Below are 21,124 nucleotides of genomic sequence, written 5' to 3' on the forward strand. Positions count from 1 at the left end.
GCTGATTTGATCATATCTAAGTTGAAATGGTGCTGAAATAGCAGAGGCAGTGCTCCTGTTGTCTTTTTTGCTGACTTGCGTGGGTCTAAATCAGTAGTTGTTTAGTAAACTGTCTAAAACATGAACTTCCTTGACCATGTTGCAGGTCATAACTGTTTGTTACATGCAATATTTGCTTTGTAGATTTCACTGGACAGATGTTGCTCTCTGGTTTTGTGACAAAACAAATGTGGGTAATTTAATTCATTGCACCACTGTGTGACTTTTCTTTTTGTCACAGCCTTATTGTATACCATGCTGGCATATGAACAAATGGGTTATAAAGCAAACAACGCAATTACAGTAGTTTGTAATATGGATTTTTTACTGGCTTTGCTTCCTCAGTGATTTTATCCACACACCCCTACTGTTCAACTCACTCACCAGCATTTTAAAACATATGGCAGTAAAACAATCATACATTTTTTTATATTGAATAACTTTTTATTATCATTACTTTTGAAATCCCAATACTCAACAACTGAATTGGCATAGCACTGATTATTTCGTTAAGAAGAGGAGTAATACCAGGGCAAATCCTTGGACTGTTTCTTTGTGATTGATAGAAATAACATCCAATTGTTTAATCTCATCTTTTCCCCACTGTTCCTGTTATATCCACACTCAATAGTAGTACACAATCTGTTAAAAAGTCATATCAAGCACTTACTAACAAACTCTTGCCAACCTGAGCTACCAGCAGAGAGGAAGATACAGTAGAGACAATACAGGCATAACAGTGGACAGATGTAAAGAGGGAAAGAGCTGTAATTCTAGTGTTGAAACACATTGGCTGACAAAGGAAAGGACATATAGAACATATAGAACATAGTAGTAGCAGTTTCTCCATGTCTTTCATTGTGTTTGCATCGTCAGCTTTTCTCTTGTCATCGCCTACTTATGAATATTTCCCCTGCAACATAAGCTACTAAACCAACCAATGCGCACTCCCAACAAAAGGTCATTGTCAGCCACCTGTGCATTTTTTTTTAGAGCATCAACAGGCTTCCTGGGGGTAGTAGAGAAGGATGGTTTGAGCAGTGTTGTTAATGGCTTGTTGTCAGTCAAGCCCAAATAAGAGTTTATAACAAATATAACAAATATCAGTAAAACAACAGTGCAAAGACAAGTATAAGCTTCCGATTGGCTTAAGACTTAACATCGACAGCCAATACGAACAAAAAATGATAGTACAGCTAATTATTTGTCAACAGTAAGATAGGCAATATAGAACTTCAAATGAAAACAAAACAATTATGAAGAACAGAAAATACAGAGGATTAGTTGTCTCAGGACAATGAGACAAAGATATCATCATCATAATTTCATGTCAAGAAGCTTCAGCCACCACTTTAGAGTTCTCCACTGCACTCCTAGGACATGGCTCCATCTGGACCCCCCAATGTGAGAGACAGAGAGGGGACACAGTCAGACAGGGTGGGCCAGGCTGTGGGTTCACTCATGATATGGATTCAGGAACGGGCAAGAATAGTGGAGTCTACAGGGGTGTACCAATTCTTCTCTAACGGCATTGGATTCATCAAGATGTGTATGTGTGGGAGTGAATGAATGTGTGTTAGAGTTGTATGTATACACCCATCATGTGCAGTACATGTAAATAACTGGAAACTCGTTGGGATTCTGGTGGGAGGGGAATGTGACATGGGTGCATGCAGAAACCAGAGGGGCAGTCCTTTCCTTTAGAAAGAGAGAAGGGGGTTGTTCCTGAAAGCCAGACAGAAGATAGTCCATGTTGCGCCTCAGCAGCTGCAGGCCTCTGCTGAAGGCTTTGCTCGGTCATTCCTGTCCAGCTTGATGGGTTCTGGGAATTCATTATACAGCTCCACCTCTGTCTCCTGAAAAAAAATAAAAGAGGGAGAAACGATGAGAAGATAGAGAAACTGGGATCTAAGTTTTGCTCTTCTACTTAAGTAGTCCTCTGAAAGAACAGTCAACAAAACAAAGGCCTGTCTCCCACTTGAATCTTCTCTTTGTGCCAGACTGGGTTCAAATGCCTTCTGTTTCATTTTTCTGTATCTGTCTATATATTTGTGCTGCTCTAGGGATATAATTATTGTTTGGATAACCTTATTTAACTTGTGTTGATATTTATTGTTTTACTCTTCATGCAATGCGCACTGAATTATCACAGTGAATTATTGTAATGTTTGTTTATGTGTCAATTAATCCCATAAGGAATGGGTTGCCAACTGGCGATTTGACACAAATAAAATGTCATTCATTCACCAAAAAACCCAATTCCCTCCTGTGAGCTGCCATGATGATCCTGGCCCCACCCACCTGTTTTAGGGCATTGCGTGCGATGGTCTGGAAGGCCTGCTCTACGTTGATGGCCTCCTTAGCACTGGTCTCAAAGTAGGGGATGTTGTCCTTACTTTGACACCATGCCTGAGCTCGCTTGGTCGTCACCTGGGTGTGGAGGGAAAGACAATCACAAACATCAGATGAGAACTATGAGGAGACCCCAATATTGGTGAAAAACACACATTAGATCGTACCCTGCTACTGAGAAACGTTGAATCATATGTATGGAAACTCCACTGGAGATGACATTAGCATTAGGGCCAATGGCTGTAGTACTAGAGGTGGTAACATTAGATGTGGTAACGCCTATAGTCATCTGTCACCCACCTGTCTGTTCTCCAGGTCGATCTTGTTGCCTAGCACCACAAAGGGGAAGTTCTCAGGGTCTCTGGGGCTGGCCTGGATCAGGAACTCGTCCCTCCAGCTGTCTAGAGTCTTAAAGGTGTTAGGAGCAGTCACATCAAACACCAGCACACAGCAGTCTGCCCCGCGGTAGAACGCCACACCCAGAGACTGGAACCTCTCCTGCCCTGCCGTGTCCCAGATCTGACCATGAGGACAGGTGGAGGGAGCGATGAAGGGAAGAAAGGAGGGAGGGAAACCGTGACAGAAGGAAAGAGGGTTAACTATTGTTGGGCAACATGTTTTCTTCTGAACTAAGATCTTAAACTAATCACACTGTCATGTAATCAGACTTGTTTGGTTGCCACTTGAAGTTTGCATCAGTGTTACCAAAAGCGTACTTCATAATTAACTGTTGATCAAATCATGCTGATCACCCATTGGTATGACAAGTTGTTTGCATTTCCTTAGTATGTAACCTAAAGGGTAAGAGTGTTGGGCCAGTAACCGAAAGGTTGCTGGTTCAAATCCCCGAGCTGACTAGGTGAAAAATATGTCAACGTGCAATTGAGCAAGGCACTTAACCCTAATTGCTCCTGTAAGTCACTCTGGATAAGAACATCTGCTAAATGACTAAAATGTAAATGTAGGTGTACCTGTTTGGCAATACTGGTGTAGCCACGTCATAATCACTTCCCCAGTCTACAAAGGCTCTTCTCAGCCTGAAAATGATGTATCTTTGTAATTACAGGGCTCATTTTTAAAAAGTGACCTTGGTCTCAACATTACTCCCTGTCAAAATTAAGGGTATATATAAAAAAAATAATATAAAGTGCTCCAATGATATACCGTTTATTAGGGCTGACATTTAGTCGACTTGTCGATTGTTTGGTCAATAGGCTGTTGGTCGACCGACATTTCTTTAGTCGAGCAGTAGCAATTTAGAATTGTTCTAATGGTGCACAAGACACCTGTCTGATTCACACCTGTCTGAGTGGACTAATCCATTGCGGAGACCACGGGGATGGCATAGTCCATCACTCCATGTGATACTGAAATTGTATATGGTTAGATTATGCAAAAATAATGGTGCAACACTAATAAACTGAATATTATTTAGAACAAATGCACTTTCTCCCGTTGAATACGGTTGCTGTCCGCGGTTCTGAAATATTATCTTCAGTATGCCATAGAATTGGCGCCTTTCCCCATGTTGCTACGTGCATAATTGCAAAGTTAACCAGCATATTGGGATTGAGAACAATGCAGCATATTGGGATTGAGAACAATGCAGCAGAGGCAGCAGCAGCATAGAAGAGGAAACAGCCCTTGCCTTAGCCTAAAATTAAGAGGAAACCCCAATTTAATTTCAGTTGAAGTCGGAAGTTTACATACACTTAGGTTGGAGTCATTAAAACTCGTTTTTCAACCACTCCATACATTTCTTGTTAACAAACTATAGTTTTGGCAAGTCGGTTAGGACATCTACTTTGTGCATGACAAGTAATTTTTCCAACAATTGTTTACAGACAGATTATTTCACTTATAATTCACTGTATCACAATTCCAGTGGGTCAGAAGTTTACATACACTAAGTTGACTGTGCCTTTAAACAGCATGGAAAATTCCAGAAAATTATGTCATGGTTTTAGAAGCTTCTGATAGGCTAATTGACATCATTTGAGTCAATTGGAGGTGTACCTGTGGATGTATTTCAAGGCCTACCTTCAAACTCAGTGCCTCTTTGCGTGATATCATGGGAAAATCCAAAGAAATCAGTCAAGACCTCAGAAAAAAAAATGGTAGACCTCCACAAGTCTGGTTCATCCTTGGGAGCAATTTCCAAACGCCTGAAGGTACCACGTTCATCTGTACAAGCAATAGCACGCAAGTATAAACACCATGGGAGCACACAGCCGTCATACCACTCAGGAAGGAGACGTGTTCTGTCTCCTAGAGATGACCGTACTTTGGTGCGAAAAGTGCAAATCAATCCCAGAACAACAGGACCTTGTGAAGATGCTGGAGGAAACAGGTACAAAAGTATCTATATCCACAGACAAATGAGTCCTATATCGACATAACCTGAAAGGCCGCTCAGCAAGGAAGAAGCCACTGCTCAAAAACCACCATAAAAAAGTCAGACTACGGTTTGCAACTGCACATGGAGACAAAGATCATACTTTTTAGAGAATTGTCCTCTGGTCTGATGAAACAAAAATATAACTTTTTGACCATAATGACCATCATTATGTTTGGAGGAAAAAGGGGGAGGCTTGCAAGCTGAAGAACACCATCCCAACCGTGAAGCACGGTGGTGGCAGCATCATGTTGTGGGGGTGCTTTGCTACAAGAGGGACTGGTGCACTTCACAAAATAGATGGCATCATGAGGGGGGAAAATTATGTGGATATATTGAAGCAACATCTCAAGACATCAGTCAGGAAGTTAAAGCTTGGTCGCAAATGGGTCTTCCAAATGGACAATGACCCCAAGCATACTTCCAAAGTTGTGGCAAAATGGCTTAAGGACAACAAAATCAAGGTATTGGAGTGGCCATCACAAAGCCCTGACCTCAATCCCATAGAAAATTTGTGGGCAGAACTGAAAAACCATGTGCGAGCAAAGAGGCCTACAAACCTGACTCAGTTACACCAGCTCTGTCACGAGGAATGGGCCAAAATTCACCCAACTTATTGTGGGAAGGTTACCCGAAAAGTTTGACCCAAGTTAAACAATTTAAAGGCAATGCTATCAAATACTAATTGAGTGTATGTAAACTTCTGACCCACTGGGAATGTGATGAAAGAAATGAAAGCTGAAATATATCATTCTCTCTAATATTATTCTGACATTTCACATTCTTAAAATAAAGTGGTGATTCTAACTGACATAAAACAGGGAATTTTTACATGGATTAGATGTCAGGAATTGTGAAAAACTGAGTTTAAATGTATTTGGCTAAGGTGTATGTAAACCTCCGACTTCAACTGTATGTATTCCTCTTGTCCAGATGGAGTAAGGCAGTGTGTGCAGTACGACGGCGAATGCATCATCTGTGGATCGATTGTTGGATTGCATGCAGGGAAAAATGGCGCCAACAGAGAGGGCTGCTTCGCTTCTAGTCCTTAGGATTTTTTTGTATGTTCTACAAGCATTTTGCTACACTTGCTACTCTTTAAATGCAAGAGAAAGGCCATAATTTATGATTCCAGCCCAGGCGCAATTTAGATTTTGGCCACTAGATGGCAGCAGTGTATGTGCAAAGTTTTAGACTTATCCAATGAACCATTGCATATCTGTTCAAAATGTGCCTAATTGGTTTATTAATACATTTTCAAGTTCATAATTGTGCACGCTCCTCAAACAATAGCATGGTATCCTTTCACTGTAATAGTTACTGTAAATTCGACAGTGCAGTTAGCTTAAATTCTTGTTAATCTTTCTGCCCATATCAGATATGTCTATGTCCTGGGAATTTTTTGTTTGTTACTTAGCCTACGTTAGCTCAACCGTCCACGGGGGAGACACCGATCCTGTGTAGGTTAACTAGCCTTTTAAAGCACTTCATGACACAAGTGAGTGGTAAGGGGCGGTAGTCATTTAGTTCAGTTACCTTCGCTTTATTGGGTACAGGAACAATGGTGGACATGTTGAAGCAAGTAGGGACAGCAGACAGAGATGGGGAGAGATTGAATATGTTCGTAAACACTCCAGCCAGCTGGTCTGCGCACGCTCTGAGGATGCCGCCTGGCCCGGCTGCCTTGCAAAGGTTAACACACTTAAATGTCTTACTCTCGTCAGCCACGGAGAACGAGAGCTGACAGTCCTTGGGAGCGGCCCATGTCGGTGACACTGTGTTATCCTCAAAGCTGGCGAAGGCTAGCTTGTTTGCGAGCATTACATCGGTGTCTGCGAAGTGGTTGGTTTTCCCCTTCATAATCTGTGATAATCTTGGGTCTGTCACATACGTCTCGTGTCTGAGCTGTTGAATTGGGAATCCACTTTCTTTCTGTATTGACGTTTTGCCTGTTTGCCTTACGGAGGGCATAACTTTACTGTTTGTATTCGGTCAAATTCCCAGTCACCTTGCCGTAGTTAAATGTGGTGGTTCGCACTTTCAGTTATCACGAATGCTGCCATCTATCCATGGTTTTTGGTTTGGATAGGTTTTAATCGTCACAATGGGAACAACATCCCCTATACACTTCCTGATGAACTCAGTCACTGTATCAGTGTATACATCAATGTTATTCTCATAGACAACCTGTAACATGTCCCAGTCCACGTGATCAAAACAGTCTTGAAGCATGGATTCTGATTGGTCAAACCAGCGTTGAATAGACCTTAGCATGGGTACTTCCTATTTGAGTTTCTGCCTATAGGAAGGGAGGAGCAAAATGGAGTCGTGCTCTGATTTGCCAAAGGGAGGGCGGAGGAGGATCTTGTAGCCATCCCGGAAGGGAGAGTAACAATGGTCAAGAGTTTTTGGAGCGCGAGTACTGCAGTTCGATGTGTTGATATAACTTCGGTAGCGTTTTCCTCAGATTTGCTTTATTAACGTCCCCAGCTTTAATAAATGCGGCTTCAGGATATGCTGTTTACAGTTTGCACAAGGTCCAGTGTAGTTCCTTGAGAGCTGTCGTGGTATTGACTTGAAGATATACACACGGCTGTGACGATAACCAAAGAAAATTCTGTATGGAGGTAATGCAGTCGGCATTTGATTGTGACGTATTCCAGGTCGGGTTAACAAAAGGACTTAAGTTCTGTACGTTACCACAATCACATCATGAGTAGTTAATCATGAAACATACACCTTCCTTGTTCCTGGACTACTATATTCCTATCTGCATGAAAACCCAGCTGGCTGTATGGACGGGGACAGTATATCCGGAGAGAGCCATGATTCCGTGATGTCTCTCTGGAAGGAGATCCTTTATTTTCTCCACGGACTGAACATTAGCGACTAATATACTCGGAAGCGTTGGATGGTGTGCACACCTGAGTCGGACTAAAAGTCCACTCCGAATACCTCTTCTGCGCCGGCGGCGTCTTGGAGCTGCCTCTGGGATAAGTTAAAACGCCTTGGACGGTACGAACAAAGGATCCAATTCAGGAAAGTCGAAATGCTGGTGAGTTACCTCCTCTCTGATAACCAAAAGTTCTTTCCGGGTGTATGTAATAATGCAAAGAACGTTTTGGGCTAATAACGTGAGAAAGAATATTATAAAAATAAAATACTGCAAAGTAGCTTAGGAGCCTGAACCAAGGCGGCCATGTCTGTCGGCGCCATCTTTATTATTGGATATTGTGGCTGTGATGGTGGTGCTGTAGCCACATTTCTGTACCTGCATTGTGACGAGCCGATCGTCCACCATCACCTCCTTGGTCAGGAAGTCAGCTCCTATTGTGGCTTTGTACTGGTTACTGAACTTCCTATTCACATACTGGTTCATCAGGGAGGTCTTCCCAACTCTGAGAAGGAGAGAGATATGAACGGAGAGAAAGAGAGGTGGACAACAAGCAGGGGAAAGGTGTTAAAGATAATTATTCATGTATTTGAGCCGAGCCGCCAGAACAGCGTCAAAGTGCCTTGGCATATATTCTACAAGTGTCTGGAACTCAATTGGAGGGATGCGACACCATTCTTCCACAATAAATTCCATACTTTTGTGTTTTGTTGATGGTGGTGGAAAATTAGGTCTCAGGTGCCGCTCCAGAATGTCCCATAAGTGTTCAATTGGGTTGAGATCTGGTGACAGACATACACACACCCTTTAAACCCCCTATGCTCCTTTGAGACCCCTCTTTCAAAGTCACCGAGCTCTCTAATTCTAGCCATGGTAGCCAAAATAATGGGCAACTGGGATTTGTATACATGACCGTAAGCATGACAGGATGTTTCAATTGCTTAATTAACTCAGGAACCACACCTGTGTGGAAGTACCTGCTTTCAATATACTTTGTACCCCTCACTTACTCTAGTGTTTCCTTTATTTTGGCAGTTACCTGTAGATGTGTGGCACAACCAAACAGCAGTCTGATTGTACAGGAAGACTGTATTAGAGTGCAGTTTCTAATGAATCTGGAATACCCAAACAGCAGTCTATTATCAAAGTGGAAAACAAAACACTGGTCAAACAGGAAGAGAACACAAATATTTGGTGACTAACCCAGAATCCCCAAGGATGATGACTTTCAGGAGCACTTTCTTCCTGGACGTCATTCTGTCGCGTCTGAGGAGAGACCACACACACAAAATCAGGGTTGCGTCTCAATAATCTCTCCTTCCTCCTGAAGTGTGCACTCGTTCACTACTCCCTACACATTTAAAAGCATTGTATTGATGTAGGCCAAGAGGGATTTTCCATTTACCAGTCATTTCCTTTCAAATCCATACTTTGGGAGAAAGTTGATTATTTGGATGCAACCCAGGACTTGGACTATGCACGCACGCACGCACACGAGATGATTTAATAAGGCCCGCCATGATGTCTTAAGTTAAAAAATTATATATATTTTTTTGTATAATTTTTTCTTCCAAATGACTAAAACCAAATCGAAACTGTGTAGACATTATAATGTATCTTCAATGTGTCCAACTCGCTAACAATCATCAAAACTAAAGCTAGACAGTAAGGGAGCATCTGAAATTCCCAAAATTATGGATAGTGGATCATTATTTGCACACTTTGACGGTGAGGAAATAACACATGTTCAGCATGGGCCCTGGGGCAAAATTTGTTTGACACCCCTGCCCTACATAAACACAAAAACATGCACATACCTGGAAAAAGTAGTTCTTGCAAGTATATTGACCTGATTTCTCTAGACATTTTATATTTTTCAAATAGTTTCAAACTGATCGCTGGGGTTGAAATCCATAGCTCCGCACAATGAGCGTCAGAAAATGCTATAATGTGTGTGATTTAGCACTGTGTGTAGAGTCAGTGCTATTCCACTGGGCCAATCAGACTTGAACTCTATTCATTCCAGTCATGTGTTCCCTAATATATCTCTCTCTTACACACACACAGTGAGTCTGAGGACTAGATCATGTTTCCCGTCAGAGGCGAGAGAACGACCCAACCACAAAACTCTACTCTTTCCCAATCACTTCCAGGGTGGCCGTTCCCAAACTGCAATTTTAATAAGTGATTATGCTTCAATACTAATGGCAAACATCCTAACTTTGAGGGCACATTCTCTCAATGGAGCAATCTACGTGAGATCTCTCACAAAGGCACACACACCTTGTGCAGTGTGATGGGAAATAACCCAGTCCAGTCCTATCTGGCACTGACTGAGATAATGAATAAGAGAAAAGCCCCCCAATGTTATACTGAAACAATGATGAGAGTGACCCATTCAAATCCATCTTGTGTTTATCATGGGAAACAACAATGTAACAGCCAGGCCAACAGTCAGATTAATGAGTACAACAGCCTTTGTCTGGCCTATTACCATCAAGATATATGTCCGTCTAAACAAAGAGAGTAACTAGCCAGTTAGCAAGGAGGAAAGACATGACTGTTTAGGCTACCACTACACAATCCCCAACATTCCCCTGCATGTACTATCCATTAGGCTTGGGCGGTATCCAGATTGTCATACCAACCTTGTGCCATACCAGGATATTCGGTAATACTGGCACTGGACACAAGGGGCACTACTTTCAGACCCACACAGCCTCAAATCCGAAGGTTAACAATGCTAACAAATACATATACAATCTCATAGAGAACTCTAGCTAAATGCTAACGAGGACAATGTGAACATTTCATACAGTCTCTGACAAACTATTTGCAAGTAAGGATGGGCATGAGTAATCAAGTACTTGAACGGATGTCAAATCTCGATCTTCAACCAGAGATTTATTTTATCCAATACTGTAAAACTATTTGGTGGAATGTGATTTATGGCTGCCCAAACAGGCAAGTGAAATTGTCTTCACATCATTAATTTGCTTTGACTCTAGTATTCCATTTGTACATGTGCATTGGCGGGGCACAACAAAAAATAAAGCAAGTCAAACATCACACCGTTCTTCCACCTAAATTCTCTTTCCCCTCTGTGTCTCATTCATTCACGTGTGCTGAGTGCGCACACAAGCTCCCGTTAGGCCAACAGAAATAAATGCCTATAAAAACATATTTAACTGATGGGATACAAGAGCTACATTCCTTGCCAAAAAAACAGTTTCATCACAAATTCAAAATGGACTGGTTCATTGAAGTAGAAAATGTGTTCCAGCTACAAGCTGCAATTTTTGAATAATTGCATCCCATCGATTTTCCGCTTAAGCTACTTTGCAAACTGCTAGTGCCATCTAGAATTGGTTAGCCTAGGCTACAACCCCCCTAAACATAGACCGGTTCCACATTGAAAATATGCAAAAACATTAGTTTGATAAAGACAGAGCATATTTTCATCAGAATCATTAAGCCTGGGCCTACTCACCAAGCAGATGTCCTGGCAATAATTCATCCCCATGCAGTGTTCAATGTGGAATTGTTCATCCATTTTGAAAATTCCAAAGAACAGGCAGAATAAACTAAATCGAATATCTGTATATTGAAAAGACAAATTTTGGTTTGTAACACTGAAAAAAAATTGTCTTTCAACTCGCTAAATTGAGACCCGTTTTAAATGATCACAGAGAATAACTGTTCCAGGCACAAGAAACACATCACTTCGCACTGGAAACTTTTTTTATTAGGAAAAATATTCTGGTCAATTTAATTCTGTTATATTACATCATATATTTTTTTACTATAAAATAGCTGACTTGACTGTGATAAGGGCTCGGGGAAAAAAGAGCATCTTGCCTGCTAAATTAACAAAACAAGGCTATGCCACAGCACAGTCATAGTCTTCTACAAGCAAGTGCCACTGCTGAGGTTGCTGTCTTTTTGAAGATGGTGTTCCACGACATACACTACCAGTCAAAAAGTTTTAGAACACCTACTCAATCAAGGGTTTCTCTATTTTTACTATGTTCTACACTGTAGAAACTATACAATAACACATGGAATCATGTAGTAACCAAAAAAGTGTTAAATCAAAATATATTTAATATTTGAGATTCTTCAAAAAGCCACCCTTTGATGACAGCTTTGCACTCTTGGCATTCTCTCAACCAGCGTCACCTGGAATGCTTTTCCAACAGTCTTGATGGAGTTCCCACATATGCTGAGCACTTGTTGGCTGCTTTTCCTTCACTCTGCGGTCCGACTCATCCCAAACCATCTCAATTGAGTTGAGGTCGGGTGATTGTGGAGGCCAGATCATCTAATGCAGCACTTCATCACTCTCCTTCTTGGTCAAATAGCCCTTACACAGCCTGGAGGTGTGTTGGGTCATTGTTGTGTTGAAAAACAAATGATAATCCCACTAAGCCCAAACCAGACGGGATGGCGTATCGCTGCAGAATGCTGTGGGGGCCATGCTGGTTAAGTGTGCCTTGAATTCTAAATAAATCACAGAGAGCGCCTCCATGGAGGCCTGATTCACAGTCTCTTCTGATGTTGAGATATGTGTTACTTTAACTCTGTGAAGCATTTATTTGGGCTGCAATTTCTGAGGCTGATAACTCTAATGAATTGGTCCTTTGCAGCAGAAGTAACTCTGGGTCTTCCATTCCTGTGGCGGTCCTCATGAGAGCCAGTTTTATCATAGCACTTGATGGTTTTTGCAACTGCACTTGAAGAAACTTTCAAAGTTCATGAACTTTTCCACATTGACTAACCTTCATGTCTTAAAGCAATGATGCACTGTCGTTTCTCTTTGCATATTTTAGCTGTTCTTTTACCAAATAGGGCTACCTTGGCACAACACAATTGATTGGCTCAAATGGATTAAGGAAATAAATTACACAAATGAACTTTTAAGAAGGCACATCTGTTAAGTGAAAAGCATTCCAAGTGACTGCCTCATGAATCTGGTTAAGAGAATGCCAAGAATGTGCAAAGCTGTTATCATGGCAAAAGGTGGCTATATTTTGATTTGTTTAACACCTTTTTTGTTTACGACATGATTCCATGTGTTATTTCATAGTTGATGTATTCACTATTATTCTACAATGTAGAAAACAGTCAAAATAAAAAAAAATCATTGAATGAGTTGGTGTTCTAAAACTTTTGACTAGTAGTGTAATATAAGTTGACAGTTCCGATAAATTAATATTAAAATGGCAATAGCTTTTTAATTGACTGAATACAGTACCAGTCAAAAGTTTGGACCCACCTACTCATTCAAGGATTTTTCTTTATTTTTACTATTTTCTACATAATAGTTTAGACATCAAAACAATGAAATAACACATATGGAATCATGTAGTAACCAAAAATGTGTTAAACAAATCAAAATAAATTTACATTTACGTCAAATATATTTATTATTTGAGATTCTTCAAAGTAGCCAGCCTTTGCCTTGAGGACAGCTTTGCACACTCTTGCCATTCTCTCAACCAGCTTCATGAGGAATGCATTTCCAACAGTTTTGAAGGAGTTCCCACATATGCTGAGCACTTGTTGGATGTTTTTCCTTCACTCTGCGGTCCAACTAATCCCAAACCATCTCAATTGGGTTGAGGTCAGGTGATTGTGGAGGCCAGGTTTTCTGATGCAGCACTCCATCACTCTCCTTCTTGGTCAAATAGCCCTTACACAGCTTGGAGGTGTTGGGTCATTGTCCTGTTGAAAAACAGATGGTATGGGATGGTGTATCGCTGCAGAATGCTGTGGTAGCCATGCTGGTTAAGTGTGCCTTGAATTCTAAATAAATCATAGACAGTGTCACCAGCAAAGTACCCCCACACTATCACACCTCCTCCTCCATGCTTCACGGTGGGAACCACACATGCGGAGATCATCCGTTCACCTACTCTGCATCTCGCAATTTACCAGATTGACTGACCTCCATGTCTTAAAGTAATGATGGACTGTCATTTCTTGCTTATTTGAGCTGTTCTTGCCATATTATGAACTTTGTCTTTAACCAAATAGGGCTATTTTCTGTTTACCACCCCTAACTTGTCACAGCACAACTGATAGGCTCATACGCATTAAGGAAAGAAGTGTCACAAAATAACTTAAGACACACCTGTTAATTGAAATGCATTCCAGTTGACTACCTCATGAAGCTGTTTGAGAGAATGCCAAGCTGTAGAAAATATTAAAAATAAATAAAAACCCAGTAATGAGTAGGTGTCCAAACTTTTGACTGGTACTGTATATGTACACTACTGTTCCAAAGTTTGGGGTCACTTAGAAATGTCCTTGTTTTTGAAAGAAAAGCAAATTTTTTTGTCCATTAAAATATCAAATTGATCAGAAAGAGGATGTAGACATTGTTAATGTTGTAAATGACTATTGTAGCTGGAAACGGCAGATTTTTTTATGGAATATCTACATAGGCGTACAGAGGCCCATTATCAGCAACCATCACTCCTATGTTCCAATGGCATGTTGTGTTAGCCTTTTAAAATGATAAATTTGGATTAGCTAATTGATCATTAGAAAACCCTTTTGCAATTATGTTAGCACAGCTGAAAACTCTTGTTCTGATTAAAGAAGCAATAAAACTGGCCTTCTTTAGACTAGTTGAGTATCTGTAGCATCAGCATTACAGGCTCAAAATGGCCAGAAACAAAATAACTTTCTTCTGAAACTCGTTAGTCTATTCTTGTTCTGAGAAATGAAGGCTATTCCATGCGAGAAATTGCCAAGAAACTGAAGATCTCGTACAACGCTGTGTACTACTCCCTTCACAGAACAGCGCAAACTGGCTCTAACCAGAATAGAAAGAGGAGTGGGAGGTCCCGGTGCACAACTGAGTAAGAGGACAAGTGCATTAGAGTGCCTAATTTGCAAAACAGACGCCTCAACTGGCAGCTTCATTAAATAGTACCCGCAAAATACCAGTCTCCACTGGCTTCCAGTTGAAGCTCGCATCTGCTACAAGACCATGGTGCTTGCCTACGGAGCTGTGAGGGGAACGGCACCTCCGTACCTTCAGGCTCTGATCAGGCCCTACACCCAAACAAGGGCACTGCGTTCATCCACCTCTGGCCTGCTGGCCCCCCTACCGCTGCGGAAGCACAGTTCCCGCTCAGCCCAGTCAAAACTGTTCGCTGCTCTGGCACCCCAATGGTGGAACAAGCTCCCTCACGACGCCAGGACAGCGGAGTCAATCACCACCTTCCGTAGACACCTGAAACCCCACCTCTTTAAGGAATACCTGGAATAGGATATAGTAATCCTTCTAACCCCCCCCCCAAAAAAGATATAGATGTAGTATTGTAAAGTGGTTGTTCCACTGGATATCATAAGGTGAATGCACCAATTTGTAAGTCGCTCTGGATAAGAGCGTCTGCTAAATGACGTAAATGTTAATGTAACAGTGAAGAGGTGATTCCAAGATGCTGGCCTTCTAAACGGCTATTTCCAAATACCCCGGTATACCGCCCAAGCCTACCATCCACAGCCCGCACTCCACTCACCCTTAATTAAGTGAAACACAGGGATGTCCCATCTGGCCAAAGCCTGACACTTCTCTCCATTTTCAGAGCTGATACTTGTAAAAAAGGTTCCAAAATAACAACACTTACACAACCCCCTGGACAGTGGTCACTGTCTTTCTCTCTCTCTCTCTCTCTCTCTGTTGTCCCAGCTGTGGCTCTGTGGGGTCAGAGCCTAAAAACAGGGTAAGTGACCCTTCGTGTCCAGGCCCTGTGACCCACTCTTAGTCTCGGTCTGTGAACAAGCCATAGCCATGAACTTCTCTAGGGTAGGGGGCAGTATTTTGACGTCCGGATGAAAGGCGTGCCCGTAGTAAACTGACTGCTACTCAGGCTCAGAAGGTAGGATATGCATATTATGGATAGAAAACACTCTGAAGTTTCTAAAACTGTTTGAATGATGTCTGTGAGTATAACAGAACTCATATGGCAGGCAAAAACCTGAGAAAAATCCAACCAGGAAGTGTGAAAATCTGAGGTTTGTTGTTTTTCAAGTGATTGCCTATACAGTGACTTAGGGTTCATTTTGCACTTCCTAAGGTTTCCACTAGATGTCAACAGTCTTTAGAATGTTGTTTCATGCTTCTACTGTGAATAGGGAGAGAATAAGAGCATATGGAGTCAGATGACTGAGAAAATGACATGAGCTCAGTGGCGCACCTCACGTGAGTTAGCTGTGTTCCTTTTCTTTTTTGAAGACATTGGAATTGTCCGGTTGGAATATTACTGAAGATTTATGATAAAAACATCCTAAAGATTGATGCTATACATTGTTTGACATGTTTCTACGAACGTAAATATAACTCTTTTTTTTTTTTTTTTACTTTTCGTCGTGACATTTTGCGAGCGCTTCCTGCATTTGGAGTAGTGGACTAAACGCGCGAACAAAAAGGTGGTATTTGGACATAAATTATGGACTTTATCGAACAAAACAAACATTTATTGTGGAACTGGGATTCCTGGGAGTGCATTCTGATGAAGATCATCAAAGGTAAGTGAATATTTATAATGTAATTTTTGTCATTTCTGTTGACTCCAAAATGGCGGGTATCTGTATGGCTTGTTTTGATATCTGAGCACTGTACTCAGATTATTGCAAAATTTTCTTTCGCCGTAAAGCTTTTTTGAAATCTGACACAGCGGTTGCATTAACAAGCCCTGTGTTTCTATTGATAAACTACTAACTAGGCCTCTGGATCTGTACTCATAATACAACCCATAGGCGACCGCCAGCAGACATCTAACTACAGACAACTGCTCCACCTGTGAGACTTTTAAAGATTGTTTAGCCATACTCATAAATCCAACATTGATATGATAATGACGGCTATATTTACAAATAGTCTTAACTTACGGCACTGCACAGACACCAGAGTTGGCAAACACTCTAGTTCTCCTCTAAGTACAAGAACCCCTTCAGTCCTCCTGCTCTGCTCTCCATTAACTAGTGAAGTGTGGTGAGGTAGGGGCCATTTTTGAATACTTTGATGAAAATCCTCGCTTTTTCACTTCTTTGAAGAACTCATTGGCTATCCAACACTTATGACCTGTGTTTACCCAAAGGAAACAAGGAATAAAGAGCAAACTTTTAAAGCATTCGAACAGGGCCAGTGTATTGACTCTGGAGCGTGGAGAACAGCCCTTCAGGATGGCCCACTGGGCATGCCAACACCACAGTCTCGTACATGACTACCAGAGAAGACTACTGACCATTAACCTCCAACTCAGAGAGGCTAGGGGTCAGGTAGCCTTGAGTTCCAGTATGTATAGAGGTTCTCCATAACGTGAAGAATGGATTACTAAAATACTGGGTTGATCGTCTGACTGTGCTAGACTAGGCAGTGAATCATGGTTATATTTCACGGTCATTAATATAGTATGCATTGTTCTCTTGTGGGAGTAGCATGACATCATGCATAACATGATGACTCCAGCAAATCCCAAACAGTGTTCTTTGGTTATGGTCTGATGCCCTCTGCCCTCCCTCTGTCCATGATGTTGGATTCTAAACACTGCACAGGGAGGGAGAGGTGGAGAGACAGCTGGGACCAGTCACTTCAATGATTTGCATGCACATACACCCACAGATACAGTGGCACATTCAGACACAAACAAAGTCTAAATATAGGCTAGATGTGTTGTGCATAAATAACCCTGATGAGATTAACTCATTTCCAAACATGTCACATACTTAACACCCTCAATGCTACCAGGTTGACAGCTGCACCTGAGTCCCTGCTAGTGTGACTCCCGCAGCTGGAGATACTGTGAGTGTGACACACTGATGCTCTAACGAGGGGAAAGGGTGCCGAGTCATCTCTATGCTGACAAAATGTCTAGCTGGAAAGCACAGTATCATGCCTAGGTTGTAGTGGAACTATAACCAACACTCCAACTGAATATAACCAAAATACAAATGAATAGTTGTCATAATATAAACTAGTATAATTGTATTTATAGGAATCCTACTGTAAAGTTATTTGTTTTTATTGTAACAACCCCAGTCCTCGCCTAATCTGCAACCCATGACACTGCATTATAGAAGTCGGATCACATGGGAGAAAGATTTCCACAAGCTCAGGGCCGACAAGACGTTTGTTTTACAATCGACTCACCGGGATCCTACGTGTGACATATCTAACAAACAAAGCATGAATCAATCTTTTGTACAAAGAAATGATATGCAATGTTCCATAAAATGTTGTTTTGAAACATGGAAGCTTAGCTATTTGGAATGTCCTGAACCTTCCATTTGCGGCGTCGTTGTTGTTCAAACTCCATTTCAAGTGGTTAATGGACAACAGAAAATATTTTCAGTCATGTCCACATTAGAACGCAATGTTCACTCCGTCGGAGGTGACAGGACAGTAGGCCCACGGCTACACCGTTTCCAACCTATTGCTCAATTCGTCTGCAAGAGGCCGCCCCACTGTGACGGTCGCCCATTTCTTGTATTCCCCCGGTAACGTTAGACCATGAACAAAAGCTTTCCGTATGAAATAATGTTATATTATGTCGCAGTCACTAGCTAGTTAATTACATCTTAGAGCTTACCTTAAACTTCCAACACACCAGACCGCTGTATCGACTCAGGTGAGCCTCTTGTTGAATTTGAATAACTGTCACGAGCGAAATAGATAGCTAGTCAACGTTAATGCGTTAGCTAGATTACCCAGTTAAAATGTTAATGTATCGAGTTGGTTTATGTAGCTTGCGATGCTTATCGCTCTTTGATATTCAGCGTCCCCGATGAGTATTTTCAGATTCCCTTCACATTAGTGTAAATACATATATCTAGCTATATAATTTTTGTTCAGATTTTGTTGTCTTGTCTTTTGCCCTTGTTTCTTTTCGCGACTGATTTATTTTTCTAACTTCCTCCAAAACAACTAGTCTTGCGTCACCGCGCTGAAACGTAATCACGCACAAACAGGATACACCACGCCCACTTACTGCACCAGAGATGGATCTATAGTAAGTTTGTAAATACCTTGGCTTTTTTTTACTGTACAAATTAATCTATTCTTAAAAGTTCTCCAAATTGCAATAGCACATTTGCTCTGATATAACATGCCAGGCTAAAGAACACCATGAGCACTAGGAGAGAGGCAGACAGCACCTAAACATGTTTTTATGGAAGATGCATTTTGTTTTGGAAAAAAGAACAGCATACCTGGCATGATTGTCTATGCTCCATAAAACAATGGCGTATTATGTACATATTCTTATTCATTCCTTTGCACTTGTTTGTATAAGGTAGTTGTTGTGAAATTGTTAGATTACTTGTTAGATATTACTGCATGGTCGGAACTAGAAGCACAAGCATTTCGCTCCACTCGCATTAACATCTGCTAACCATGTGTATGTGACAAATAACATTTGATTTGATTGGATTTATTATGTAACCCAAAGCAGACTGGCTCGAAACATACCACACATTTGTAGTCTATAGACCATAGCATAATATATCCCCTAGCCTAATATCTGGAAGAGTAGCCTATTTAGTTTTTTATGTAGGGCTGAAAATGTAGTTTAGGAGTGCTATTGGTTATTATCACATTTCTGTGATGAAGACAGCAAATATGAGCACCACTAGAGGGCAGTCTTCGTTCATTTCTGGCAGAGGCTCTGAATACTGGTGAAGAGGGCGTTCTTGTGCAGGCCAAAAATCATCTCCAGTACTGATTTTTTGGGGGGGCCTATTGAGAGAACTGATCTACTCATCATTACTATCTTGCCTGAGCATCATCATCACCACAGATGTTGAGGAGCTACTCTCTGTTGTATCTACTGTCTGCAGCTGAATGATTTGTATAATGAATCTCATGAGTAAAATATACAATTATATTCAATCAAGGCTCCATAATAGAACTCTCTGATTCTAACTCAAGGTTCTGTTCTGTGTCTGGTTTTTGATCTAGAATGCAGCTGCTCAGCTCTGTACTTCATCATCAAAGTGCTGTTGTGTCCAATCTTACCCTGATATTTTCTGAGATTCTGAAATCCCTGAAGTCATTCAGTCCTCCATGCTTGTCTGTGCATTCAAAGAAGGGACACTGGGACAGGGAGGATGGACTGCTCTCCATTCCTGACTGACTTAACACGTACTGGGAGGGCGTGGTTGAAGTATGCAAACTGTCTGACAGTGAGAGGGAAAAGGCCAAAGGGAATGGGGGTCAGTTCACTGGAAGTGTCTTTGCCCCTTGGCTGTGGTCAGACTGTGTGTCCGTGGGTGTGTATTCTGTTAGTGTGTCCATTTGGCACATCCTAATGAGCAGTGGTGGAAAAAGTACCCAATTGCCATACTTGAGCAAAAGTATAGATACCTTAATAGAAAGTTAGTCAAGTACAAGTGGAAGTTTTACTTGAAGTACTACTTGAGTAAATGTCAAAAACTATTTGGTTCTAAGTATCAAAAGTAAATGTATAAATCATTTCAAATCATTTATATTTTAAGCAAAGCAGATGGCACCATTTTCTTGTTTTTAAAAAGTACGTATAGCCAGGGGCACACGCCAATACTCAGACATATTTTACAAAAGATGCATTTGTGTTTAGTAAGTCCTCCAGATCAGAGGCAGTAGGGATGACCAGGAATGTTCTCTTGATAAGTGAGTGAATTGGACCATTTTCATGTCCTGTTAAGCATTCAAAATGTAATGAGTACTTTTGGCTGTCAGGGAAAATGTAGGGAGTAAAAAGTATGTTATTTTCTTTAGGAATGTAGTGAAGTAAAAGTTTCCCAAAATATAAATAGAAAAGTACAGATACTCCCATAAACTACTTAAGTAGTACATTAAAGTATTTTTACTTAAGTATTTTACACCATTGCTAATGAGTCGGGATGACCCTAGAGTTAATGGACGAATTCCTGACTGCTCTACACTATTGAGTGCCTAGTCTTTAAGACCTGGTAGGAACTCAGTTGGTAAACACATCCAGCAATAAACTAAAGGTATGGGGTGAGGATATACAAGAGAGGGTAGTGCTAGAAAAGATTTGGCCTCTTGGAGGAAAACCGTCACAAATATACACATACACATTTTTCACAAAGACACACTAACAGGGAAGAGTTAAAGGCAGGCACTGACTGTCAGAGGGAAAGATAAAGAGAGACAGAGAGAAGGAGAAAAAGAGAGAGGGAGGTAGGAGGGGGAGGAACATGTGACTTGAGCATGTGTGTGAGATAAGAGACAAATGGAGAGGCGAGTAAAAATCCAGTCTACTGAAATGTCTGTTCATTTGAGATAGGGATGCAACTCTACAACAAGCTCCTCGAACACTCCTCTTGTTTCTGTGTCCATAAACTGAGGGAGAGAGAGGGAGAGAGAGGGAGAGAGAGAGTCTGAGAGAGAGGGGAAGAGAGAGAGACACACACAGGGAGAGATAGTCAGA

At 41.3% G+C, this 21,124-nt stretch overlaps 1 protein-coding gene and 1 long non-coding RNA gene across 2 annotated transcripts; one reads left to right on the plus strand and one right to left on the minus strand.

The window, feature by feature from the left end:
- Positions 1-461: 461 nt before the first annotated feature.
- On the minus strand, positions 462-18,602 carry LOC115150549 (ras-related protein rab7). The gene is made up of 6 exons (XM_029693967.1): positions 18,284-18,602; positions 8,883-8,945; positions 8,058-8,184; positions 2,692-2,910; positions 2,341-2,469; positions 462-1,895 (listed from the first exon to the last, which is right to left on the minus strand). The coding sequence occupies exons 2-6, from the start codon at positions 8,933-8,935 to the stop codon at positions 1,800-1,802; spliced, it is 624 nt and encodes a 207-aa protein (XP_029549827.1). The 5' UTR covers positions 8,936-8,945; positions 18,284-18,602; the 3' UTR covers positions 462-1,799.
- A 25-nt stretch (positions 18,603-18,627) lies between these two features.
- Positions 18,628-20,147, plus strand: LOC115150550 (uncharacterized). Its single transcript, XR_003867124.1, has 2 exons — positions 18,628-18,703; positions 19,651-20,147. It is a non-coding gene; the product is annotated as an uncharacterized LOC115150550 (long non-coding RNA).
- The last annotated feature ends 977 nt before the right edge of the window (positions 20,148-21,124 follow it).

Source organism: Salmo trutta, chromosome 16 (assembly GCF_901001165.1).
Source record: "Salmo trutta chromosome 16, fSalTru1.1, whole genome shotgun sequence".
NCBI classification, from domain to species: Eukaryota; Metazoa; Chordata; class Actinopteri; order Salmoniformes; family Salmonidae; genus Salmo; species Salmo trutta.